Genomic DNA, 27,613 nt, shown 5'->3' with positions numbered 1-27,613 from the left:
GTCAACTGCTGCTATGGGTTCCTGTTCGTGCTCTGTACTTACCCCCAGAGAACCCTCTAGAATTACCCAGTATGATCTGAATAATCAGTTCAGATGTATTTACTTTCCCGCCTATTTTTTTTTTCCCAACAAAAGCCTTTCTGGACATTTGGATTAAGTAGCAGCTAAATGTGCTTTATAACAGCGGGTTAATAGAAAGTACAAAATTAATTTTTGCCAAAATTGCAAACAGAAATGAAACTCTTCCCCAAGACACCACAGCTATTTTCCATAGCATGCGACTGAGAGGACTATCTACCTGAAGTATCCAGTAGCTGAGAGAGGAATGCTTTCATCAAAAGCAGCCTGTGCCTGTGAAAGAAGAGTATCACATGATATAGTAAGAATATTTAAAATAAGAATCACTTGAAACTTCGATTTTAATTTTACTATATGTTAAATAAATAGTAGTAATTTGTAATAACTATAACAGTAGCAATAACTAGTCATAACTTCCTAGTAATAACTAGCAAGGACCAAGATTAATTTGTTCCTTTCGGCGTTCTCCATCTCCACAGGCAATTGTGGATCACTGCTTGTAGCAACAGCATTTATTTGCTGAAATGCATGTTACCATAATAAATGACGCCAGGGTGTGTTACACTTATAGTCTGGACTATGGTGGGCAACGCAATTCTGCTTACGAAGGCTCTCACTCAGTCATCTGGAAAGACTAGGCCTATTAACATAGAACATTTCAGAAAGACATGGGTGGTTGGTTGTTTAACTTGAATATCATGTATCCATAACAGTCTTAGGAGAGGAGTATAATTTTGCTACATTGTACCCTTTGAACCCAAAGTTCTCTTGACTCTTCAGTGCACACAGTTAACTAATAAATAGAACAATGGGGGTCAGGTCCAAGTCCCCAAGTTTGAGAAAGAAAAAGCTGAGAAGTGCAACCATGACAGAAGAAAGTGGGCTGACTGGCAGCATTTCATGATGGTGGGGGACTGACTGACTCTCTCGCACTGCAGCTCACCCTAGCTTTTCCCAACCAGATTCTCTCAGCCTTCCTGGGCCCGGGAAGCACAGGGCAGAGGGCAGAAAAAAGTATACCCAGGAAAGATCGGGCGCTCCCATAAATGTGGATTACGGAATAAATCCTAACTCTACGGAACAGCGGGGACCATTTTTAAGCGAGACTTCCCAAATATTATTTCCTCTCGACTAATGCTTTTAATGTGACATTCTAGAACCGTCGGCATGACACGTATTCCCAGCCTTTACTGGTATCCATTCCATATGGTCTGATACTTTAGAACCTATGACTCTGAAAAATTTGCTAGTTGACTTTAGAACGTGTGTCTTCTCTTCCAACTAGATCATGAGTAGGTCAAAGGAAGCAGTTGAATATTTCCATTCCATTTGGTGCCTGTTATTGGTTGAATATATACTCAATGGCTTGCTTTCTTATTTCTAAATAAGTGCTTACATGATTTTTAGTTTCATAGAAGGGTTCTAGTGTTTTCTTCCCATTTTAGGAACAGTGGAACCCAAAGAGGGAGAATAAACAGATTTACAGCTATCATCTAGAAAATACCTAAGTTCCATAGGAAGAACACATTAACTAATTCTTGCTTAAAACAAGAATCTTGGACAGAAGAACTTTTTTTCTCTAATAGAGGATTTTCCCAGCTGTAAGAGCGCCTCCATCATACTATGATAAGATTTCCAAATGCCAGAGCCAAAGGGCCTCTATTTATCACTATGTAACTACAGTACCTGCTAAAGTGCCCTTTCTACTGATATTTAATTCACACATATATCTCACTCTCCCTCTTCCCTTTTTTTTTTCTCCCCAAACAGAAAACACAAAGTAATAGTGATTCTCACCCAGTCCTTCCAAGTGCCTTGCGGATTCTTGCTGATGATGGGTTCAAGGCGCTTTAGGAGAGTTTGACAAGCATCCTAGGGGTTATTTTTAAAATTACAATTATAACCGTAATTTCACACAAACACCAATTCCAAAACCACACGATATGTGCCATTACATAGACATATTCAAGAGGCCCAAGGAACATGGACAAGGAAGAGACCGACTCTGTAAGAAGTGACATGACGGGTTCAATGGGGATGGGACTGAGGCGTGACCAGTTAGGATGGGGGCCTTGTGAGCCATGCTAAGAGGTCAGGACTGAACAGAAAAACTGTTGGCAAGCCACTGGCCACTGTTTTTTAATCACAGCATGGTCAGATTTGTTTTGGGGGAAAGCCTGCTCTGGCCACATGAAGTCAGCATGAACAACGGAACTGGGGTAAAGAGACAGCCTTGCAATGGCGCTGGCAGCAGGTGCACATCTGAATCACAGCAGCCATATATATTACTGCAACATGGAGGTGGAATGACACAGAGACATTTCTGAGTAGAATTGAAAGGACTAGCTGACCAGGGAGCTGTCAGGAATGAGGGAGAAAAAAAAGGTGGATATTTCAGCCAGGTGAGCAGCTGAGTGTTGTACCTCTGACTGAGGAGACTGGGGAAGGGCAGCTTTCCCTGAGAGGGTGTGGGGAGGAGGTGAGAGCTGGATTAATTCTCGGCATCTTCTGAGCGCCACCCACGCATTTTGTCCTGACGGGGTGAGTGATTTGGCCGCCACTGCAATGATTCTTACCTTTATTGCCAACCCGTTCAGGTCTGCCGTCAGAGAACCGCCAGAGAAGTTCGTATTAGGGACGGTTTCTGTGCTTGTTCCACGTAGGTGCACACTGGACAATGGCATCTTTAATTCACGACTGACCACCTGAATTTTAGAAGAGAGTTTTGGTTTTGTTTTTTCCCCAGACTTTGGTTAGTCACAGACCCATGCACATGCCCACATGGCAGCACGAGTGTGAAGCCCTCGTGTGTACTAGGGGCTAGTGGGCAGAGTCACGCATTCTCCCAGCCACAAAATGGTCCTCCTGCTAAAAACCCTGTAGCTGGCCTGGACCCTGAGCCCTGAGCACACTTCCCTTTTCTTTGACTTTCTGAGCATCAGGTAGAGGAAACAAGGCCCCACGCCGAAGCAGAAAGAAATGCTTTGTGGCTTTATTGTCATGAAGTCAACACCTCTGAGGCCTCTTCTACCTCACACTGTAAAATTCTAGCAAACTTGACCTCGTCAGAGAAGAGGTACCTTAGCCACATTTCTGGAGATGCTCTAGGACAAGAGTGCTGGTTGTGAGAAAGGACAATGGCTTGTTAAAGCAGCACCAACACGACATCACAGAAGGAGATGGTGCCAGTGCCGCTGGCCAATGTGAGCACTGAACTGGCTGCTTTGCTCTTCCTTTGTTTTTAGTGCTGGGAAGCAAAATCATGTTACTAACTTCAGCTCCTCCAAAAGTCTCTTTCCTGCAAGCAGTCTGTCTTAATACAGTTTGCTCATCGCTGTGACAAGGACATGGGCATACGGAGTCCGTCTGTATCATCAGCTTTCAGAAGATTGTCTACACAAAATGCACAGGCTTAGAGCATAAAGGTCTCTGGGGGCCCAGTAAGGACAACACTGATGTTTCACCCCTGAAATGGGGAGATAGGACCCAAGAATTCTCAAGTGACTGAGAACATGAAAGAAAATATATATTCAACATCTCTCTAATCAGAAAAATGCAAATGAAAGCCATAATGAGGTACAATCATTCACCTATCAATTTTTCGAAGATTTTAAAACAATCCATAACATACAATATAGTGTAATAAGTAGTGTAATGAGATGGTTACTTTCTGAAAAACGATTTGGTAATATGTGCCAAACGATTTAAGATACACTCTGTGACCAGTAATTCCATTTCTGGGAATCTATTTTAAGAAAATATTCATTGATTTGATCACAGATTTATGTAAAAATATTCATTGACATGTTCAACGATTGGGGAAGGTTAAATAAATTATACGTATCAACATGCAGCCATTACGAATCACTATTGCAAAGAATTCTTAATGACAGGAAGAAGTGTTCACTCTATATAAGAATAGGTGAGAAAAACAGAAGACAAAATTATATAACAGCATGTTGGCAATCTTTTGGAAAAAGAAAGAGTCGAGATGGAAAGAACCCGAAACAGTGATTATTGCTAAGTGGTGGAATTGTGTAGGGTCGTCTTAAAAAAATTATTTGCCTCTTACAAATGTTTTATAATCTATATTGTTACTAATATGATTAGCAAAATAGAAACAGTAGCTAAAAATTAATCTAAAGTAAATAAGCCAAAAGAAAACTGGCAAAGTTCGGTTAGAAATATCAAACGTGATTTACATTATCAATTGTTCAGAGCCCTTACTATAAAAAAAAGCAAGAAATAATGCAGTACATCAGAATTTACATATCTTTTTGTTGCCCAGCAACAGATCAAAAAAGACAACTTGTTAATGCATCCAAAGGAAAGAAGCAAATAACCACACAACCTTGTTCAGCAATAAGACAGACTCTCCTGCCACATTCGTTTAAGGACGGTTACAAACTAGCTTGTCGACTCAGTTTCTGCTACTAGCTTAACAGTTTAAGTGGTCCAAGCTGCAGTCTCCTAGCCTGCTTATGTTGTACAATCGTAGTTTCTCCCTCGTACCCAGATCTATAAGCACACATCCAACTTCGTCCAAGTATTTGCATTCTTACCTGAATCATTTTAGTGTGGACCCCCTGACCCATTTCAATTCCACCGTGAGTCACCAGCACAGATCCATCTAGATAAATGTGAACGAGGGCAGCAGCCTAAGCACAAAAGATGAAAACCGTTTCCATGATCTTTTGGACTAATATTATCATGTCTTGTCAATTAAAACATTTTCCCTGGAAATGATCCCCTCCTTTCCATCTCCTGCCAAAATATGCATAGACACTTTTCCCGTTGCCCTGCGGGCGCTGAGCAGAGACAAGGCAATGCGGGGCCATTCCATGGCCACCCGCAAGAGGCCAGATTGTCACTGGATAGCGCTGAGTCTGGGGCAGGACTATGCTCCGTAAGCTACTATTTCCTCATTAGGACATGTGAACGCACTGGTACCTTCAAGGATCCCCTGCCATGGGTGGAACAACACTTCAGGTTTGGGGTCTTTTTTTGGAGGGGGGAGGGTGGGCATCAGTTTTAACATGCAAAGTTTAGAGTAAATAGTTTAGGGAACAGGCAGACTTGTTTCTGTGAACACATATTCCCATAATTGTGGGTGTGTTATAGAGAAGCAAAGATGAGAAGCCAAGTAATATGAAACAGACATTAATTTTATTATTTTTTTTTGCTGCAAAAGGAGCTAAGCCCATTCTAAATCATCTTGGCACAGAATTACAGAGCTTTAGTTGGAAGGGAACTTGGAAGTAATCTTATGTAACTGTACAGCTAGCTCCCCACGAGGACCCAGAAGGAACCAAACAGCTCACAGAATTAAGGGCTGCTGTAATCAGAAACATTCCAACTCTAAGCTAAACATGTTTTTACAATTCACAAGAACATGTCATATTGCAAGTCAGCTCATGCTAAACTAGTGGGTATGGAGATATCTCAGGAAGCTGTGGAAAACAAGGGTGGCTTCTTTACTTTGAGCCTCCAGTGTAAGAGCAATATTAACAGCACACGGTCTGAAGAAAATGCTTCTAACACAGCGGTTCTGGAATGCCTGCAAGGCACAGCTTCACAGCTGCTCGGCTCGGCAGTGCCGACACCATAGAGGTGGTCTGGGCCAGCCGGGGCTCATTAAGCTGTCGGCTAGGTTTCTTATCATCTACATTTTGATACGGAGTGGCATAATTCACCAGCATTTGTAACAGGGTCTTCAGAAATTCTGGTAATAAGCCAATTTCCATTTAATAAAGCTAAAATTTTAGTAAGCCTTTATTACTCACTGAGATTACTTATAAACAACCCTGGTAAGAAGTGAAAGTCGATGGAGCTGCATGTCAATTACCAGATATACCCAAGGAAAGGACTGCATTCCTAGCTGGATTCTTGGCCCACCAGAAGGAACACCATGGTCTCCTGTGGGCCATGGGCTACACCTGGAGACTTGCTTCTTTATTGGTGCCCAAAAGTTTACATTACTCCAGCAAATGACAAGCTGAAACCTCTATCATTTCAAATGAGATGCTTTTGACAGTGAAAATGGGCTCTATTTACGTGGTCAGCAGGTGTAAACTAGGAATGTATTAGGAAAATAGGGATATAGGGATTCCCTTTCTCCAAGGACAAAGGCACAGATATTCACAGGCCAAGGGAGGTTTTTAGAACCTTGAGAATAACAATCAGCTCAAAGGCCTTGGGAAGATGTGTAGTTGAGTGTGTTTTACCGTCTGTGGACACATCACTCCTGGAAACACTGTCTTGTGCTCTTGACCATTTATTCTCAAAAGATAAGGAGTGGCATCCTCTACAGATTCCAGAGATGGCTGCCCTGGGGCGGCACATCAGATGCCAGCTGATGCCAGTGGCAGTGGTTGCTTCTGGGCTCCATTCTATGGCACTTCATTGCACCCTGCTAGAATGTGAGCCCCCTCAAAGGAAGGACTATTTCCTCAGGCAACATCCCTTGGAATGCAACATAGTATCTTACACATAGTAAGTGCTCAATAAAAGTTTGATAGATGAATTTGCAACAGCATAGCCATTCAATCTGTTTCTTAAGCTTGTAGACTCTGTATTTGGTCTCCTTGGCTCAGCAAGCGTTTTTTTCAGAAGTTGCTTGTGAGTTAAATATGTAGCTGGCATATATAATTGAGCAACAATTACAGTGGATTGTGCATTTCTTACATTGTGTGGCCCTGCTGGCAGCGACACTCTGCCTGCGTGTCCAGAGCAGCCTTTCTAGCAGAGACTGCTGAGTAATTTGTTCCATGTGCTGCTGCCATCTCCTCGAGCCATTCAAAATGTCAAATGGGGTTCAGTTAAGTGGCACCACCGGATGGTTCATTGTTAGCACCACAAAAGATAATTCCACAAAGCTTCATCTACAAAATCGGAACAACTGGAGCATCAGAACAGATGGCTCTCCGATAATAAACTGGGGACTCAGTCTGTGAAATTTAAATCTCCAAGCAAGGACTGCTGGTTGTGGTGAGAAGCTTGCTTTGGTGACACAGATTCCCAAAATGTCTCAGCCATTCAAACATTTGAGTTTCTACTCTGTGCCTGGTTCCATACATACTAAGACACTGGGGATACAGAGGTTAATTTTGTAGATACTGCATCTCCTTCAGTGTTCACAGTTTAGGAATTAAGTATAACGCAGGTGAGGTATGTTTGATCCCTCAGCTGTTGGGAGCTCAGGGGCTCCTTCTGCTCAGGGAAGCAGCGTGGAATGATAAATGCACACAGGGTTTGTGTCCAGACTGCCCTGAAGTCAAATCCTTGTTTTGTCGTTCACTAGCTGGATGTCTTTTGCAAGAGAGCAGACCTCTATGGGCTTCTGTTTTCCCTTCTATAAAACAGAATCACACCTACCCAACAGATAGGGGCTCAATCAAGTGGGAAATTACACATCACCCAGCCTAGGGCCTTACGCACAGAAGGTGCTCAAATATGATTTCTAGTTCCCTCCTCTATTTGGTTTGCATCAGAATAGTCTCTCAGCAGATGGCATCCAGGAAGCGGCATGATCAATCTCAAAGTCCTTGATTCAGCTCTAAGCAAATGTTTGAAGCACAGAAGCTAGTTAGTTCCTGGGGGAGGGTGGAAGGGAGTGGTATGGGGGGAGCTTCTCAGTAGTCTTTGAGAATGAAGTTTTGCTGGCTATTGTCTGGTTTCTTCCCAGGTGAGCTGGATCCGGCCTCAGTCCCTACTGAAAGGCTCCACGAATGTGTAGCTTGATGTAGTTGAGAAAGCACGGCTTCTGGGGACCCTCACAACTGAGTTCTAGCCCCAACCCCTCCTTTCACCAGCTATGGGACTTGAAGGCAAGTTATTTAAGCTCTCCAGCCTTAGTTTCTCAAACTAAGATATGCCTACAAATGTTCTAGGCTGCCCTGAGGGTTGAATTAGATAAAATCTAAAAGAACGTATAACATAGTAGGTGCTCAGTAATCATCGTTATTTTTTATCTACTTTTTGAGAAATTTCCGATGAAGGAAATGGGACAGACTTGGTCTACTGGAGGCCAGATTTTAAGTAATGGCAACCATTAAATAGAGACAGCTGCCGTGTCTACCACACCCTAAGGCCCAGGAATTTCCAGATGATCCATTAACAGTGGAGATTGTTTTTCCCATGAGCCTGGCCAGTGTGCTCAAGGACAGATGGCCTAGACCAACCCCTTTGCTAGCTGCCAGCGAATCACTTTACCCCAAAACTGTATACTATCCTTTTTCTAGTTGTACTTTTCCCCCCTCTTTCTCCCTTTTGAATAACCCTATTTTTGCCTTTATTCCTCAACTACAGCCTCTTGACTGTCTCCCTCATCTGGGTAAATTGTGTGCAGATGACTAAATGGTTTTGTGTTGTTTTTGCCATGATAAACAGGCAAGGGATGGGAAGGCTACAATAAGATCACCACTTGTATTGTTAAAATTCTCCTTTGAGCTAATTTCTCCTGCAATTCTTGTAACTGTATGAAAATGTACTAATGATTACACCAAACTGAACCAGGATGGTTAGGTGACAGCATGGCTATCGGAATGAGGGGTGGACTTTCATAGCTGCTTTTCCTGGCTTCCTCTGCTCCCTCAACACCTAGCTTACACACTAATGCCCCTCACAGCTTCACCCCCATTTATCCTTATTCTGTCATGACTCAACACACCTGCCACACCTTCATCATGGCTCAGCCGAAGGTGTGAATTCTACAAAACATAGTGGCAACCATTTTGAGGGCTCTGCCATCTTATTCACACACACACACACACATACATATATAAAATACATATATGGAATACATATATGGAAGAACGAATGTAGATCATAGAGGTCCCATTTCACTGCTGTACAAGGAGCTAGAAGAGAGCAGTCCTTCACTAGCTGTTCAGGGTTAAGTTTCATTCAAGAATGAAGAGGTAGAAACAGCAAGTAGGATTTAGCAACCAATTAGGAAATTTCTTTAATTAATTAAAGAAATCAAACTGCAAGAACAGATTTCAAGTTTCCCCTTTTCACTTTTAACAAGCTCCTAAAATTGTGTGTTACAAAATTATTTACATGATTTACTCTTCTGGATTTAGTTTACCCAAACCCACCAAAAAGGGGAGGGGCACCTGCAAATGCCTGGTAGCCTCCCATTTCTATGTCACGTTCCAGGAACACAGAATCATACAGTAGCTGGAAGAGGGGTCTTGGTGGCCATCGGTCCCTCCCTCTTACTTTAGACTTGAGCAATTTGGGGCCCAAAGTGAGTTGACTCATCTGCTTAATGCCAGGGACAGGAGTAGATGCTGGGTCTCCTAATTTCTCAGGAAGGATGCTTGTCAGCCATCCTGGGGATGTGGGCAAAGCAGCTCTTGTCTCCTCTGAAGAAAAGCTAGTTTGACTGGGCACAACTTTAGTGAAGTTGAACAATCAGGTATTGCAACCATATGGCTAATTCACCTTCCTGGCAAGTACCCTAAACACCTTTTGACTTGTCTGTTTAGAGAACTGACCTGACCAAGGACGCGTAAGCCAAGGCCAACGGGATACTTCACGGGGACCACGGCCAGCCCCTTCTTCTTCCAATAGTTCTCTGAGTTGAATTTTTCCACGGCCGCTTTCCTCAGAGAGTAGGAAGACATGGCCATACATTCTTCCCAACACTGGATCAGGTTCTTGGGATTAATCTCTTGTTTGCAGGGTATTTGATCAATTTCCTTGTACATGTTTATCTTTCGGACCTAGAAAAGAAAAGGAAATGAAAAGGGTGTTGGGGGGACTCAGCAGACAGTCTCTTCCCATCCACTGTCCTAGTCAAAATTTGTTCATCCTGTGAGTCCCAAACCAAGTTCAACTTTTTGTGGAAGCCTTCCCCAATACATACACTCTCTTTTACTGGGAGCCTCTGTCAAATGTTCATACTGACATGCTTTTCATGCTGCTCTTGTATAAGTTCAATGGAAGGAATCCTTTCCTCATGTTTCTTGTATGACTCAACACAGTTAAGGTACACGGTAGACTCTTAATTCTACATGTCTTTGTGAATACTATTGAGAGGTAATCCTGAATTTAATTTCCAGGCTGCACAATTTGGATTATTCGGATGCTGTGGCAAGATAAGATCACTTACTTCCAAACAGGAAAAAATGAAACTGTGTTTAAATATAACAGATAAGTAGGATGAAAAACAAATGAAAAGATTCCAACCCAGGATGTCTGAAGTGCTGAGTAGAATAGAATTCTTCCTGTATTCCCAGCATTGGCAGCTGAGGTCCCCAGCTGAGAACAAAAGGTCAAATACCTCACATTCTCACTTGAGAAAACTCAGCAGGTGAGGGCAGCACATTTCCTCAAGCTGACAGGGGCCATTACAGACATATACTCTCCTCACCCACCTGAAACTACAATCCCCAGGTCATTATGAAAAGATGACTGGAAATCAGTAAGCTGTGCCATTTTGAGGAAGGAGGTGTTTTTAAGGGTAGCTATTCTCTCCTCCAACTTCCCTGGAAATGAAAGGAGGTCATCGTCTGACTCTTCTTCCTAGTGCTACCAAATGTGACTGAGCATCTGGGAGAGAGGCTGTGGCGAGGTGGCCAGGTGGCCAGGAAGGCAGGCACAAGGACCACCCACAAGTTCAAGAGACAAAGAAGACGGCTCCTGCCTGTGGCCACAGATTTTCATGCTGAGGGGAGAGAAGGTAGATGAATTGGGGACTGGGGCTTTCCATGGACGGCCCCGCAGCATGGGGCAAAGAGGTGTGGACAAAAGGGGACCGCTGCATGAGGTGCCGGTGGAGGGTCAGTTGGAGATTTAACCCCCCTTACAGGGGACTGCTAACTTCTGAGAGCGCTGGCAGAAATGGAGCCCATAGACAACATACTTGAAAAGTGGCTACATCTAACCAAGTGGATGCCAGAGGGCTCACTAGAAAAGTCACATGGGGAGATGCTGTCTGTTTCCTCTGGTCCTCCTCTTCCTCCCAACACTACAGCAGAAGGCACAGCGGAGGAGAAGGGGTGAGACAGCACAGAATCCCCCCACCCTAACTCCACCACAGGGTCCTAGGGGGAAGAGACACAGGAAGGGAACAGAGCTTGTTAATGATGAAGTTGGGACTGAGGCTTAACTGAAAGGAGACTGTTAGTGACTAAACTGACAGCAACTTGAGGACAGCTGCCTGAGGTGTTAAGGAAGCAGGGGAAAGAGGGGTGTGACAGAACTTGTTGGTAGCAGGTATTCCCCCAACCAATGGAGACTCTCACTAAACAAGTTAGAATCCTCTGCTCACTCTTCAATATCTTCGTGTCACCAGGATTTTTGAGAAGGAGCCTGAGTAAGACAAGGATCACTGAGCTTTGGAGTCCCGGCTCTATATTAACTATATAGTTCACTGGATTACTTCGGGCACATCATTAAGGCCCTATGGATCTCAAACTCCTCAACATGAATGACCCCCACTGGCCCTCCCACCTCTAAAATGCTATATCTTTTGTATATGAGACTAATTTACTGTTACCTTCTCAGGGGACAATCCACATTTGGCTGCAATTTCCGTGATACAGTATTCGGTGATCAATCCTGACTGAGGAAAGCCAAACCCACGGAAAGCCGTGTTGGATGGAAGGTTGGTTCTGCACACCCACGCCCGGCAGCGCAGGTTGGGGATCTTGTAAGCATTATCCAGTTTCAGAATTCCCGTTTCTAACACCTGGGGAAATCCAGAGTTGATGTGATGAGACCCTCGTCCTTCTGTGCCTGTATTCCCATCCTGAGACTTCAGACTAAAACCAGGCCAGAAGGGACTGCCCCCTCTCTGCATCGCATCAAACATGCTAAAATAGACCCATATCTCAAATTAAACGTATTTTTACTATAAAATATTTAAGGATTTGAATAATTTTCCTTTTGAAATCATTTTTTATTTTCACATTTTAAAGCTAATGCATTTTTTCCAGGTTTCAAGCATTTCTAATAGCCTTTGAAGCATTCATAGGCCCCAAACTTTGAATCTACCAAATGTAATGAATATAATATACTAGAACACAGAAAAAAAAATGTTTTGTCATTTGGTCTAATACATTGGTTCTCAACCAGGGGCAATTTTGCCCTCTTTGCCTCTGGGACATTTGGCAATGTTTGAGACATTTTTGGTTAAGACTGGAGGGTTATGTCACTGACATCCGCTGGGTAGAGGCCAAGAATGCTGCTAAATATCCTACAATGCATAGCACAGCCCCCATAACAAAGAATTATCCGGTTCAAAATGTCAATAGGGCTGAGGTTGTGTCTAATGCTTACACGTGGGAAAAGAGCTGTAAGCACAGACAACATGGAGACAACGCACAGATGCAGACTTAGCCAATATCTTTGGGCTCACTTTGGGGGCACCAGGAACACATAGTTATCCCTACAATGAGGGCCTTTATGCTTTTATTATGAAATGTTATTGAACTATTGAACATTTTCTGAATTAAATCATTTTATGCAACACTTTCCAGAATGTGAACTTGCTTCTTAAAACACTTACAAGTAATGACTCATCCAGAGTGTTGCCTCCATTGCTATAATGCTCCATTTCCAGGGCCACGATTCTGCCATCATTCATGAATCCAGCCTGGGGAAAGAGATTGATCTTTGATTCTAGTGCTGGGGCCAAGTCTCTCTAAGGTTTGCTTTCTCACTTGTGAATCTTCTAAGCATAGCCAAAAAGCTTAATGGCATTGGATTTGGCAATGATTTCTTAGATATGACACCAAAAGACAAGTCACAAAAAACAGAATAGATAAATTGGACTCCATCAAAATTTGAAACTTTCATGTATCAAAAGACACAATCAACAGAGTGAAAAGACAACCCAGAGAATGGGATAAAATATTTGCAAATTATATATCTGCTAAGGGGTTAATATTCAAAATGTATAAAGAACTCCTTCAGCTCAACAACAACAAAAGAATAAGCAACCGATTAAAAAATGGACATAGTACTTGAATAGACATTTCTCCAAAGAAGATATACAAATGTCCAAAAGCACAAGAAAAGGTGTTCAGCATCACTAATCATTAGGGAAATACAAATCGAAACCACAAGATACCACCTCACGTCCATTAGAATGGCTACTATAATAAAAAAAACAGAAACAGAAAATAATAAATGTTGGTGAGAATGTGGAGAAATTGGAACCTTTGTGCACCATTGGTGGGAATATAAAACGGTGTAGCTGCTAGGGAAAACAGCATGACAGTTCCTCAAAAAATTAAAACCAAAACTACCATATGATCCAGCAATCTCACATCTGGGTATTGATCCAAAAGAATTTAATGCAGGGTCTCAAAGAGATATTTGTACACTTATGTTCATAGCAGCATTATTCACAATAGCCAAGGGGTAGCAGTAGCCATCAATGGATGAGTGGATAAACAAAATGTAGTATATACATACTATGGAATATTATTCAGCCTTAAAAAGGAAGAAAGTTCTGACACGTGTTACAATATGGATGAACTCTGAGGACTTTATGTTAAGGGACAGAGGCCAGTCACAAAAGGACAAATATCATGTGATTCCATTTATATGAGTAGTCAAATTCATAGAGACAGAAAGTAAAATGGTGGTTTCCAGGGGCTGTTTGGCAGAGGAAGGAATGAAGGGCTGTTGCTTAATGGGTGCAGGGTTTCAGTTACAAGATGAAAAGAATTCCAGAGATGGAGGTTTGTGATGATTACATAATAATGTGAATACATCATGCCACCAAAATGTATACTAAAAAATGGTTAAGATAGTAAATTTTATGTTATGTGTATTTTGCCACAACTAAAAATAATAATGAAAAAAAAAAGCAAGGGTAGAGAATGAAAGCAAAACAAACAAAATATCCCCCTCCTATTTAATCCATCACAACTGTTCAATCAATCATTTTGTCTCCTCCTAAAGCAAATCAACTGTTTTGAGTATTTCTTAACCTCTCGTTCCTGCCACCAGTCCTTGAATTCTGCCTCCTATCCTCTCACATTTCTACCAAAACCTTCTCCCCTAAAGCCACTGATCTCCTAATCTTCAGATCTGGTGACCTGCTCATACTGTACTCTGCACATTTTTTTCACAAGATCCAATTCAGTTAAAGCTCCTTGGCAGTATTTGGTGCTGTTGGAGGTATTGTAAATAAATATGTTTTAATGCTTTTAAGATGTATCCCATATTATTCTTTTCGGTCTGCACACCTTTCAATATCCCTGAACTTATTAAAGTTCACTTTAATGATTTTTGTTGAATAGAACCAAATTCAAACCCAAGTAGTTAGCAGTCAAGGGCATGGCCTATGAATTCCAGCAGTTTGAGTTTGAGTCCTGGCTCTGCCGCCTAACCTGCTCTGTGATCTTAGGCAAGCTCTATAACCTGACTATCTGTGAAACGGCAGTAAAGTAAGGTAAAGCATGGAAACTCATAGGCAAGTGACTGAAACATAGCAAGTACTCTAATTGTAAATTATTGATATTACTATTATAAATGTTAATATCTTCTGTTCTCAGACTACCCTCCGTCAGAAAACATTATTTTCTCATAGTTTTAATCTCCACTATGCTGATGGCTTCTATGTCAGTCCTTTCAATAAAGTCTCATTGGTGAAGGACATTTCTACATAAATGTCCTGTTGTCACTTCCTCCCCAACGCTTACATGAACAAACTCATCACTGCCCCTCCAGGTAGGTTTCTTCCCCCAACTTGGCTCTTTCTACTAGAAACCTCTAAGTCATGTGTGTGGTTTTATTCTGCATTGTATTTTGCCAAGTTTGTCACCAAATTCTAACAATGGCTCCTGGACTCATCTCTTCTTCTACATCCTACTATCATAGCTCAGACCCCAAGTGCTTCATATTTGAATGCATCAGCTGCCTCCTGGTGGTCCACCTGCCTCCATCCTCTCTCCTCCCTAGGCCATCCTGCCCAGTGCCATGATAACACTCTCCCCAATGTACCCATGTTTGGTTATGACACTTGACTGCTCAAGGATCTACTCAGTCTCACTCTTTCTTATGAGGCCAAGTTTAAACCCCCATCCTGGTATTCCTAGGCCCCTCTCAGTCTGGCATCATCTAACCCAAACAATCTTATTTTCCACTCTGTGCTCTAATTTCCCTTCTCCCTTTACTCCTGCCCCCATCAAACATGCAATGTTCATCTTACCGTTGCATTTCTGCTCTTTCTATTCCCACTACTTGGTGTGCCTTCTTTCTGCCTATTCACTCTTGAAGGTCATTTATGTTTCACCTTTTCTAAGAAGTCTCCTGTAAACACTCCAACTTATGTTCATCTCTCTCCCTAGTTTTACTATGTATGACTCATCTTTTAACCTGAAATTATTATGTTTTCATAATGACTTCATATGTGTAAGCCTTATTTCCTCCTCAACCACTAAAATGTCATCTCCTTCAGGACAAAGTTCACTCTAATAAATCTTTGTTGAACTAAACTAAATTCAAATAATAGTCTAGGGTGAATGTGAATTGAAATAGATACATTCATTATCTTCTAAAAATATGCATGCAGGTACACCACTTGTGGTGGAAGCCGTGCTATGTGTTGAACAAATCCTGTTGTCTTTCATCTTGGACACACAGGAAGACTACATTTCCCAGCCTCCCTTGCAGATAGGTGGCAAAGTTGTGGCCAATAATAATAGGTGGATAGAAGTGAGGTTCACCATTTACAGCCTGGTACCTAAAACATCACCCACATGACACTCTGTGCTCCCTCTCTTCCCTTGTCCGCTGCCCACTGCAGAAGATCCAGTGTGAGTCAGAGCACCTAGGACAGGACTATCCAATAGTACCTTCTGTGATGTTCTATATCTGGATGTCCAATATGGCAGTCACTAGCCAATGTGATTATTGAGCACTTGAAATATAGCTAACACAACTGTGAAACTGAATTTTTAATTGTATTTAATTTAGTAAATTTAAATTTAAATATAGCCATATGTACCTAGTAGCTTCCATATTTGACAGTGCAGTCCAGAGAGATGATGATGCCCTAAGATGGAAAAAGCCTGAGTCCCTGAATGATTCTGTGGGGCAGTCCTCTCCTCTTCATCCCCCCACCCCCACCCCCTAGATTACATTGGACTGTTACTTGAGCAAGAATTAACATAACAAAGGTTTAAGTCCCTGAGAGTTTTTAGTTGTTTGTTAGAGTCTTTAGCCCACTCTAACAAGTAAACTTATTTCTTAGAAAGCAAAAGAATAATTACTTTCAGCTATGGAAAATTTTCCAGGAAATTTTGGGACAGAGTTTTATAAAAATACACTTGGTGTACTTAAAAATAAGGAGCCTGTTGTCAAATAATTATAATGTCACATAACAATGTTGTTATAGGAATTATTCTATTTTTACCTCTTTTATATGTGGGACAGTATGGTTATCAGATCTACTTTCATGGACCTATCTACTCATATGTTTTCCAGTTATTCAGTCTGTAGCAGCTAATACCAGTAGCACTTTTTCACAAACCGACATTTTTGAGCAAAGCAGAAAAGCTTAATTGAACCAGCCAGTAATCAATTAGCACAGGAAATAGAAAGTTAAACAGAAGCACAGTTTGTTGATTTGCTCCTTGTTATTCCCCACTAGAGAGTAGCCAAATGCCGCCCTCTGCATTTATGGAATGTTAAGTTTACAACATGAATCCTCCCCCGTCCTCCTTCGACTCACTTTGTACTTTCCAAAATAAGGGTGGCGACCTCCAGTGATTAACATGTCTTCTCCTCGTTCCAGGATGCAGCGGACTGCACGGCCATGTCTAAGACAGAAAAAAAGAAAGAGATGTAAGTAAACTCTTTGACCAAGTAAGTCTTATCTGGGGTTTCTGTAACCTGTAGTGACAGCTTGAGTAGTATCCACACACATTACAGAACAACAGAACTACTCCCTGAGGCTAGGCTGTGTCAATCCCAGGCATACTCAGTGGCCTCCCTTCCCTTTGGCACAACGCCTGGCATTCGCCATTTATGGGAGAGGCTCATGGGTGCCAGAGTCTCCAGAGTATTGCTTTGTGGGTATTTCCCACTGTGATAACCTCTGCTATAGACAGATAGTCCAAATGCCACATTATAGACTGGCTACGAATGGAGGAACTCAGGTAGTGCTGATTGCCAAGTGCTCCCAGATAGGTCTGGAATAAAGGTCTTTTTGTACCAGGGGACTGAGGAACTGACCTATATTACTGAGCTAAGAAATGAAGCCTTATGGGTGTACCTGCTCCAAAGATAATTTCCTATGGTAATATTTTGAGATTCTAGAAGGAAAATGGTAGTAAAAATAAAGGTAAGCATAACAAAAGAAATCTCCATTTAAATCAAGGTAATACACACACACACACACACACACACACACACACACACACACACACGTGTTCCAAGGACAGGTAACCTCCACCCTTTCAGGACCTGTTTCTGTCTACTCTCCAGGTACTATAGTATTTTCATTGGGGTTTTTTATTCTTTTCAGTAATTGATTCTCATTTTTGTTCTTACAGTATGTAGTTTGACTATATAAGATAAAAAAGTTGTAATAAGCTGGTAGCTTGTTTGTGTTTATATTATATGTTTATGTCATATGTGATTTTAAATGATCTTGACCCAGAGTCTTCATCCTTAATTCCAATATCGCTAATATTCAGCACAACCTCATTTAATTTTTAACCTATTTGGGAGATTTTCTTCACTTACTTGTTAGCGGCAAATGCGGTGATGGCTGCCAAGATGCCAGTTTTTAACGTCTTCCCCCCGAACGACCCGCCCATACGCTTGACATGACACATGACCTTGTTAGCTGGAACCTTCAAGACTGAAGCAACTAAGTCCTGTGAATGATGACAGTTCTTATTAATCTGACCCATCAGCAGCAAGGGAATGGGACAGCCCTTACACATTTTGATTCCATAATGTTGTACATGATACACAAACTGTGTGGTTATACTAAATAACGGAATGATTTCCAATAACCTAGACATGCATCCATGCTGACCTCGGTGGTATTTGGTTATAATGACATTGCCAAAACTATCATTAATGTTGAGTAGTCCTTTCAATAGCAATGAGATATTTCTGTGCTAATAATTTAAAAACATTTTGCCCATGAACTATACCCAAAATATCCTTTTCACACTAATCCCTCGGGATTGTTTCCTGAAGCAGTGAGGGTTTGTGGCCTTCCAAACCTCTCTCAGACAGGGGCTTTCCTCTGCACTCTATGGACCTGCACACATCTCACCTCCCATTTGGATTACTGCTGCAGTTGGCCAGTGGGTCTTCCCTGGTTGCAGATTGTGCTCTTTCTTGTCACACTCATGTTTAGAGGTCATTTAGTCTTAACAACTCATTTTTAAAAATGGGGAGCCCAAGAGAGATGAAGTGATGGGCCCAACATCACACAGGAAGTGAGGAGCAGAACAGGACTGGAATAGGGTTCGTGCGACCCTTCTTAGTGTTCCGCCTTCTCAAGTCCTCATGCTCCACATTTCCACATTCCTGCCTGCTCTGGTAGCAGCACTGGCTCCTGATGACCTACTGAATCCAGACCCCTCTGCTTCGTCCCTCTTACTTTCACCCCGATGCTTAAACGAGCCACCTCGAAGTGCATCCTCCATCCCAGCTTGGGCAGTCCTTACACCATGTCTCCTTTCTTACATGCATGCTACTTGGTATATGACACAGGCACTAAGTGTTTGCAGAAGGGACAGATGAAGGGAGGGAGGGAGGGAAGGCAGGAGGGATGGGGGGAGAAAGGGAGACAGGGAGGAGGAAGGGGTGCACTTGATCTTTGTGTGGAATTGTCTGGAAATGGCATCTCTTCTCGTCATTTAGACAAACCTCACTCTCAGTATAAATCCAAACCTACGACTTCATTTTCATGGCACTTTCTGGACGGTTCTAGCTCTTAGTGGCCCTACATTCCTTTAATTCTCCCACATATGTAAATTCTGACTTAACTGATGTATACTAGGTTGCATTCTGCCCAATACAGTTTCCTAACTGCTTCACGTGAGTTGGGTCCTATAGGCTTTTCGTTTTTTTCTTTTTCCAGTTTTAGAGAAATAAATATATTGGTCTGCGTTTTTTTTGTGTAGTGTTTGGCTAGAGTAGAGTAGTTATTGTATAAAAACTTTCTGTCTTGCTAGCCTCCCTTCTCCTGGTCCTTTATCACTGTATAAGTTTAAGGTCTAAAGAAAGCATAATGGTTCGATTTTTATATATATTGTGAAAAGATGACCACAACAGGTTTAGTTAACATCCATCATCTCATATAGGTACAGTAGAAAGAAAAAAAATTTCTCCTTGTGATGAGAACTCTTAGGAGTTATTCTCTTAACAATTTTCCTATGTTATCATTCAACAGTTTAAGTGCTGGTCATCACTTCTTTTGTATTCTTAACAGTGTCAAGAGTATAGCAAAAAAAGACCTGCTGATTCCATAACTGTTTTAAAGTTACATATCCACAAACTGAAGGCCTCTACTTTTATAATACTGACTTAAAAGCTTTAAAATTGTATGGCTATTAATAACCAAATGGACATGGTTATTAGTACCGTATTTGCCGGCGTATAAGACGATTTTTTGGCCCTGAAAAATATGCCTCCAAGTGGGGGGTCGTCTTATACGCCAGGTACACTTCAGATAGACTGCCCATAGTGCTTGCCCTGTGCCATAGTGGCCTCCCGATGCCCGCCCACTTCATTCCACATACCGTTCAGGCATCAGCAGCGCTGCTGGGTGTATGATCGGCTGTGTGCGATTTTGCGAGTGTGGTAAATTCGGGTTACCGTATATTTCTTTACATATGCATTGAAGATTTGCGATTTTGCGCTATCATGGTGCCTGTTAGAATGTTGAAGAGCTCGCACTTGCGCACTAGTGAGGTCCCAGGGAGATGCTGATGCAAGGGTGGACCAGACTGCTATAGTGACAGGGCGGGCAAACAGGGAGCAGGGACCAATCAAATCAGGCTTTGTATACAGCCAACAGCCAACCACAATACTGCACCATTGTACAGTACAGCATAGAAAATGTCGACCAGTCAAACCCCTATCATCCCTATCATGGCACCAGCCAAAAGAAAGAAGTATGATGCAAATTTTAAACTGAAAGTTATAAACTTTGCTAAGGAAAATAATAATTGTGCTGCTGCAAGACAATATGGAGTAACAGAAAAGATGGTTCGGGACTGGAAATCAAATGAGAAAGCATTAAAGAGTATGCCAAGGGGTAAGTGTGCATTAAGAAGAGGCACCCCACACTGGCCAGAACTCGAAAAACATGTAGCAGACATGGTGGCTCAACATCGCCAAAACGGTTATGTGGTGACACGAAATACAATACGCTTGTTTGCACTTCAGTGGGCCAAATCAAATCTGATATTGTTTTACCTTTTATTTGGTGTGTGGAAGGTGTGCGGAAGAGGGGGTAGTCTTATACGGCGAGTATATAACAAACTCTGTATTTTGAGTGGAAATGTTAGGGGGTCGTCTTATACGCCCAGTCGTCTTATACGCCGGCAAATACTATTCCAAAGTCCTTCAGTTTCTAAAATGACATTTTTGTCTCTCATTGTTCTTGGTATAGTTTGCTGGCAGAAACTATTTAGCCACATCCCCTCCACAATGGCCCTGTGTTACCTGGGTGAATGTGGGACCTTGTGTGGACACGTAGATATCCATTTCTTGATCCTCTACTCTGGGAACAGCAAGCATGCTTTGGGTTTCCATGTAAAAATGTTCTTGACCTCCCATATGTATTTCACCTGTTAAAGGAAAATACACCAGAATCAAGAAGGCTGTCACATAGGACAGGTAGCATCCTTCAGCTGTTATCTCATTATGGAGAAATTCCACTGACAGTGCTTCTGCTGGGGCAGCAGGCTGTATGATGAAGGGGTACAAACAACCATCTTCAGCTTTCATTATACCTGCAGATTTGAAGCCAATAATAGATCACAGAGTCCTAGGGAAAGGTGTGTAACTCTCTATAGTCAAACTAGTATGACAAGGAGACTTCCAGCTCCAAGACAAGATGGAGGAGACACACGTCTCCCTGTACTTCTGCTAACTACATCTAAAAACCCTGGGCATTATACATAAAGGCAACATAAGAAGATTCTGCAAGGTACAGAGGAGAAAGCACATCAGCTAGGGACTTTGGGACTCAAGGAAAGACACAGTGGTGAGTTCAGTGGGTTTTGTTGTTGTTGTTTGCTTCATATAGTCCATACTGGATGCCAGAGATGCCAGAAATCCAAAAACACTAGCAGGCAGAAACAGAAAACAAAAAAAAATCTGCAAGAAAATCCTACTTTCTCTAGATAAATGACCAGGAAAGGGGAAGCCTAGCAAGATAGAAAGTTTGTATACAAAAACTACTCTACTCCAGCTAAACAATACGAAAAAAAACTGCAGAACAATTTTTATCTGCAAAAGTTGAGTGGAGAGCTTAGATTTCTACCCTGACTAGGTTGTAATCAGGTACCCCAAACGCTCTGCTGGGGTGGTGTCAATGGAGAGTATGAAAGAAACCTGGGTTTCTGCCCTCCACTTGGCAATAATGAAACATTACCCTCTCTCCCCCTACCAACACAGGGTCAGAGGAGCTTTGGTCAAGTAGAAGATTTAAATAAGACCCAGAGTCTTATAATACCCCAAATGACCAGGATACAATCGGAAATCACTCGTCATACCAAGAACTCAACTTGGATGAGGAAAGACAATCAACAGATGCCAACACTGAGCTGACACAGATCGTGAAATTATCTGACAAGGATTTTAAAGCGGCCATCATAAAAATGCTTCAACGAGCATTGACATAAACACTTAAAATAAATGAAAAAAAAAACCCAACAACCCCAGAAAATCTCAACAAAGAAACAGAAGATATAAAAAGAACCAAATGGAAAATTTAGAACTAAGAAGTATAATAGCCAAAATATAAGAGGCTCAATGGATGAGCTCAACAACTTAACAGAGAGAACAGAGGAAATTATCCATGAACAAGAATATAGAACAACAGAAATTTCCCAACTTGAACAACATAGAGAGAAAATAGACGGAAAAGAAAATGAACAGAGCTTCAAGAAACTGTGTGACTAAAATAAAAGACTTAAAATTTGTGACACTGAAGTCAAGTATTTAAAGAAATAATAGTTGAAAAACTCCCAAACTTGGTAAAAGACACAAACCTACAGATTCAAGAAGCAGAGTAAATCCCAAAGAGGATAAACCAAAGAAATCCATGCCAAGACACATCACAGTCAAACTTCTGAAAACTAAACACAAAGAAAATATACTGAAAGCAGAGAGTGAAAAACACTACTTCATTTATAGGGGAAAATACTTCAGATGGAGGCAGATTTCTTGTCAGAAATCATGAAAGCCAGAGGAACTGGTACATCTTTCTTCAAGTGCTAAAAGACCTGTCAACTTAGAACTCTATATACCCAGTGAAAATATCCTTCACGAATGAAAAAGAAATCAATACATTCTCAGACAAAGGCAAAGAGAATTTGTCTTCAACAAACCTGTCCTAAGATAATAAATGGCTAAGGGAAGTTCTCGAAACAGATAGGAAATGATTTTTAAAAGACTTTGGAACATCAGGAAGGCAAGAGTGCAATGGAGAGAACAAAAATACAGGGAAACACAACAGACTTTCTTTTCCTCTTGAATTTTCCAAATTCTGTTTGAAGCAAAATTACAACATTGCTTTATGTGGTTTTCAATGGATGCAGAGAACATTTTAAAGACCATTATGTTATAAATGAGGGAGGGTATGTCTGGGCCAAAGGAATAAGAAATGCCCCATGCTGTATGTGGGGGAAGTTGTCCAGAAAATGTAATGAGGATGAAGATTCACCAAATAAGTTCCATATGTTGGTTACCTATGTATGTACTTGTCACCCCTCTCAAAAATCTACAAACAGTTAATGTGGATAAGAACTAACTGCTGGTTGTCAAAGTTATAAAACTGTCTGCCCCCCCCCCCAAAAAAAACCCCAAACACTACAGGTAAATCAAAGTGGAATTCTAGAAAATATTCAAGTAACCCATTGCAAGGCAGGAACAAAATTAAAAACAGGGGTTAAAAAAACCCAGAATACAACTATTACATTAATATTATTAATATTAATGATTACCCCTAAGAATTTATTTGGTTAGACCAGGGGTCGGCAAACTGCGGCTCTCAAGCCACATGCGGCTCTTTGGGTACGTTCTGTCTCAAAAGTTTGCCGACCCCTGGAAGAGCCAATCCTGTCCTTCACAACAATTTAAAAATTATTCGAGAGCTATACATATATTTTTACATAATCACCATTATGTGAATAATATCCTTCAAAAATTTTATAAATGAAACTATGATAGCTTTGTTTTCATTTTCTACTTCAGAGCCACATGCTCGAGAGCTGCAGTTTGCTGACACCCCCCCCACCCCCCACCCCGACTCTTCCATCTCAAAAGTTTGCCGACCCCTAGGTTAGACAGCTTTTTCATTGAAAAAACACAGAACTATGGTGCTGATCACACCAAGGTTGCCAGTTCGTTCCCTGCACAGGCCACTGTGAGCTACATCCTCCTTAAAAAAAATAAATAAAAGATAAAAAACACAGCTAAAACATGTGAGGCAGAGCTGTTTCTGTTTAAACCTGAGCGGAAGGCAAAGTTCTGGTGCCCTGTTCCCCTATGCTGCCCACCCCACAGCCCTACACCACACTGCCCTCTCCCCGCCCTAGGGCGGTGCCCTCAGCTCTCTAGGCTGGAAACCAATTGATTCAACTAATCCTTAGATAAACTGTTATTCCAGTGAGGGTGTAGGAGTGATTCCTCCAGGCATATTTACATTTTAATAAGAGGTCCTTCAAGCTGGTAAAACCATTCAGATATGATGGGGATTTATCTGTACCATGCCCAACAGGGCAGGTTGTGGGAAGATCATCTCACTTCCAGGTGTCTTGCAAATCCTGTTAGATTGCCATCTTCCTTCCCCTCCAGTGTAAAGCCCATCCTAGCTAATGGAATTTTAAAGAGAGAAATGAGCAGCAGCTTCCTGTAGAGGACAGAATGTGCTAACTTCAGAGTTGGGAAACTTGGACAGATGTGTTTCCTGGCCAGTCACATGCCTCGCTGGCCACAGCTGGCCCTTTTTGTAAACAGAGAGCTATGAACCAGGGTTAGGTAGGGCTGAAATCTTCACAGCCAGGAAAACAAACAATAACACCACTCCCTTCAAGAACACAGCCTAAGATTTGATGTAATGCCCCACATGTTGTATCTTTTAAATATTCTTTTTTCTTTTTCTTGGGGCACCTATTATCCTAAGGGGCAAATAAAGTGCTATTATGATTCTTAACTCCAATGATCTCGCAGTGAAACAAGTAGTCAAAAATTCTTAATCAAAATGACAATTGCAGAGTAAGAAAAAAAAAAAGAAAACACCTCAAACTAGTGAGTTAAGAGAATGAAAACTTAAAAGTATTATATGCGTTCCTTTTAAAGCTTTCTATTAATTAATAGGTTTTATCCTTTCTAACAGGGTATGATGCAACTAGCAAGTTACAATTCAAGTGAGACACAGGCTGAATAAATTACCTAACTGAATTAAGTAATTAAATAAGATGTCAAGGAAAAATACCATAGGTAAATTCTCACATAAAAACATACTGTGGCAAGAACAGAGACTAGGACATATTATGGCACAAATGGAAAAACTCTCCCTAAATACTGACATTTTCAAGATTTTCACACCATGGATGGATGCTCTATGCTAAAAATGCTCCCTCTGCCTCTTCCCCCAAAACAAACTCAGCCTTCGAGTGTTTGCCACATTTTATTAATCTTAAGAATCACCTGGAGCACTGTTAAAACTGGTCAAAAACTCAGATTCCTGGGGTGCCCTGGATCTTCAAACTCCAGAATCCCAAGTGTGATTCCAACTCCAGAATCCCAGTGTGAAAAACTGGGAAACTCTGGGTTCAATAAATGCACGCCTGCCAGTGTGTTAGCTCAGTAACAGACAGCCTGTTCTAGAGAAGAACAAGAAAAACATCTAAACCTAATAATAATGATCGATGACTCTCAGTTATGGGCCTCTTGCTATGTGACAGGTACACATGTATTGTCTCTTATAATCTTTACAATGGATCTTTGAGACCAGTATTATTTTATCCATATACAGGCACACCTCATTTTAATGAGCTTCACAGATGTGTTTTTCTACAAATTGAAGGCAAGGCCCTCCACCAGCAAAAAGATTATGACTCTGAGGTATGCCTGTATACATAATGGGCGGAAGTTTGGAAGGAAGGGAGGGAAGGACAAAAGTGAACTAGAAAAATTATAGGCAGTCAGGAAGTGACCATGGTAGAGGGAATCAGGGCAGAAACCATAACAGAGCCAGGAAAAATAATCTTAATAGCTGGCAGATAGGTTTAAGTCACAGGACCCCGCCAGAGTGACAAACTCAGGTGTGGGAGCAGGAAAAGATTTTTTTCCTCAAGCCTATAACAAAAAAGTCAGAACTTAGGGTTTTCCCGTTTTCAAAAGGGGGATTAAGGCAGGTTAGTTAACATAACATAAGGTAGTCAGGAATCCCCAGGTAATGTGCATGTCTTCAAAGCATAGGCCTGCTTTAAGATAACACACCCCAGCCAGAGCAGAAACTCCAATTCTGATAGCTGGGCTAGTCCTAAAATAACGCACCCCAGCCCAATTATGTTCCAGGACAAATGGGCTATTACAAAAGCCCCCTCCAGGTTAAACAAATCTGATAATAATACCAAAAGGTACCAGCCAGCTCATCTCCCCAGGCATACAAGAAAAAGTATAAAAGCAAAATCCTTTGCCTTAGCTAGTGGACATCCCAGTCGGGTACCCCCTCCTGCTTTGAGAGCTGTGACTCTTCCTGCTTTAATAAACTGTCCTCCACTGCTTCCCCCTTGTCATTTTTTCCAGATAGTTTTACCTTCAAGAATTTGGTCAGCCAATTTAAATCCTTCATCAACATTTCCGTACTCCAGTTTCCTTCCTTCCTCAAAGAAGGAATTGTGTTGTACAGCGTCCTAGAAAGAGAACAGAAAAGTGAGGCCATTGGGACACACCATCCAGCCCTATGGCAGTAGACACACACTGTGGGCCATGGGCAGTGGGGCATCATCTGAGTCGGGGCAGCATGTCGCCTTTTGCTCTGGCATACCATGCACTTTCGGCATGACCCCATGAGCTGAGCTAAGAACCAGGCTTCAGAGATACTCTGACTCAAAAGAAACAGTATGCTCAGAAAAAACCTGGCACCTACATGGTCCCAGAATGGCGCTACTATTTTCCAGGCAGATTATTCTCTTCATTCCACAGCCCATTTTATGCAGCCAAGGCCACACAGAGCTTGGGCTCCGGACTCAGTCAGAGTTGTATCCATTTACTAGCTATTTGACTATGGGTCTATGACTTCACCTCTCTGCCTCATTTGTCAAATGGAGGTGTAGTTGGACACATAACTCCAATAGGGTTGTAGAGGGATAAAATGAAATGAAGCGTGTAGAGCTTACATTACAGATAATCAGTGCTCAGTCAATGCTAGCTGGAGACACTCTAACGATAAGGATTGTGGAGGACCTGCCTGCCAGCCCCAGGCTCCTGCTTTGGGGGCGATGAGCATAGCATTTGCACAGGGCATTATAGCCCTTGGGGTATCCAGTCCTGCTCTCAGATTCCATTACAAGCCCAGCGTGGGTACCACCAATCCACTTGTACATTGATTGGCTTTTACTGGCTTTCCCTGTACTCAGTGAAGGGGTACAGTAGTGGGGACACATAATTAGGGATGCAGCTATAATAATCTAGGTTGGTTTTCTTACCTATCCCTCAGAATTTATCTTGCTGTGATCCCTGTGTTCACTGGCCAGTGTGACATGCCAGCTCCTGCCAGCACCATCTACCATGGATTATGGTCCGTTCATGAAATTTCCAGCTTGTTGGCAGTTGGGAGTTCTCCTAACCCTGGTTCCCTCTGACCACCAGTAGGGTCTAGACCTGTCAAAATGCCTTACAGGGATGTTCTATTGTGATCCTGCCATTTCCTCCATCCAAAAAGTGGGCTGGTTTGTTTTTAACCTCTGTGGGGCCCAGGTTCTTTGGTAGAGTGTTTGTTGACTGCTTCTGTTATTGACCAACTGTGTGACCTTGGGTAACCCTGTCTTTCAGTTTCCTCATTAGAATGGGGATAATAACTGTTTTTATTGTATAGGACGGTTATGAGCATTTAGTAAGTTAAAGGATGAAACCTGCACAGAGCCACGTAACCATACAGTGAGCTCCGTGTAGGTATTGGCTATGGTCATGTTGTTCATGATGATTGATGAGAGATTCTGGTCGAGAGCATAATTCTCTCCCGGTGGTCATCAGCTTCACCCCCTGAACTAAGAGTTTTCCCATTCAAACTATTAAAAACTCTAACAAGCATAAGCTAGGTTAAACCTCAGAGAACAGTGACAGAGGTACATTTGTTCTTATC

General features: G+C 41.8%; 1 protein-coding gene across 2 annotated transcripts in view; it reads right to left on the bottom strand.

The window, feature by feature from the left end:
- The window catches only part of AOX1 (aldehyde oxidase 1), a 64,756-nt gene that overhangs the window by 6,019 nt on the left and 31,124 nt on the right, over positions 1-27,613 (bottom strand). For both annotated transcript variants that reach the window (XM_019635708.1, XM_019635709.1), the window contains 11 exons: positions 26,066-26,162; positions 20,737-20,861; positions 17,791-17,924; positions 16,775-16,862; positions 12,596-12,682; positions 11,585-11,776; positions 9,579-9,806; positions 4,641-4,736; positions 2,655-2,783; positions 1,876-1,950; positions 299-351 (listed from right to left, as the gene is read on the bottom strand). In XM_019635708.1, coding sequence (XP_019491253.1) covers positions 299-351; positions 1,876-1,950; positions 2,655-2,783; positions 4,641-4,736; positions 9,579-9,806; positions 11,585-11,776; positions 12,596-12,682; positions 16,775-16,862; positions 17,791-17,924; positions 20,737-20,861; positions 26,066-26,162 — 1,304 coding nt within the window. The remainder of the gene's footprint in view (positions 1-298; positions 352-1,875; positions 1,951-2,654; positions 2,784-4,640; positions 4,737-9,578; positions 9,807-11,584; positions 11,777-12,595; positions 12,683-16,774; positions 16,863-17,790; positions 17,925-20,736; positions 20,862-26,065; positions 26,163-27,613) is intronic.

Source organism: Hipposideros armiger, unplaced genomic scaffold, assembly GCF_001890085.2.
Source record: "Hipposideros armiger isolate ML-2016 unplaced genomic scaffold, ASM189008v1 scaffold_23, whole genome shotgun sequence".
Classification (NCBI taxonomy): domain Eukaryota; kingdom Metazoa; phylum Chordata; class Mammalia; order Chiroptera; family Hipposideridae; genus Hipposideros; species Hipposideros armiger.
This window is presented reverse-complemented; position numbering and strand designations above follow the sequence as displayed.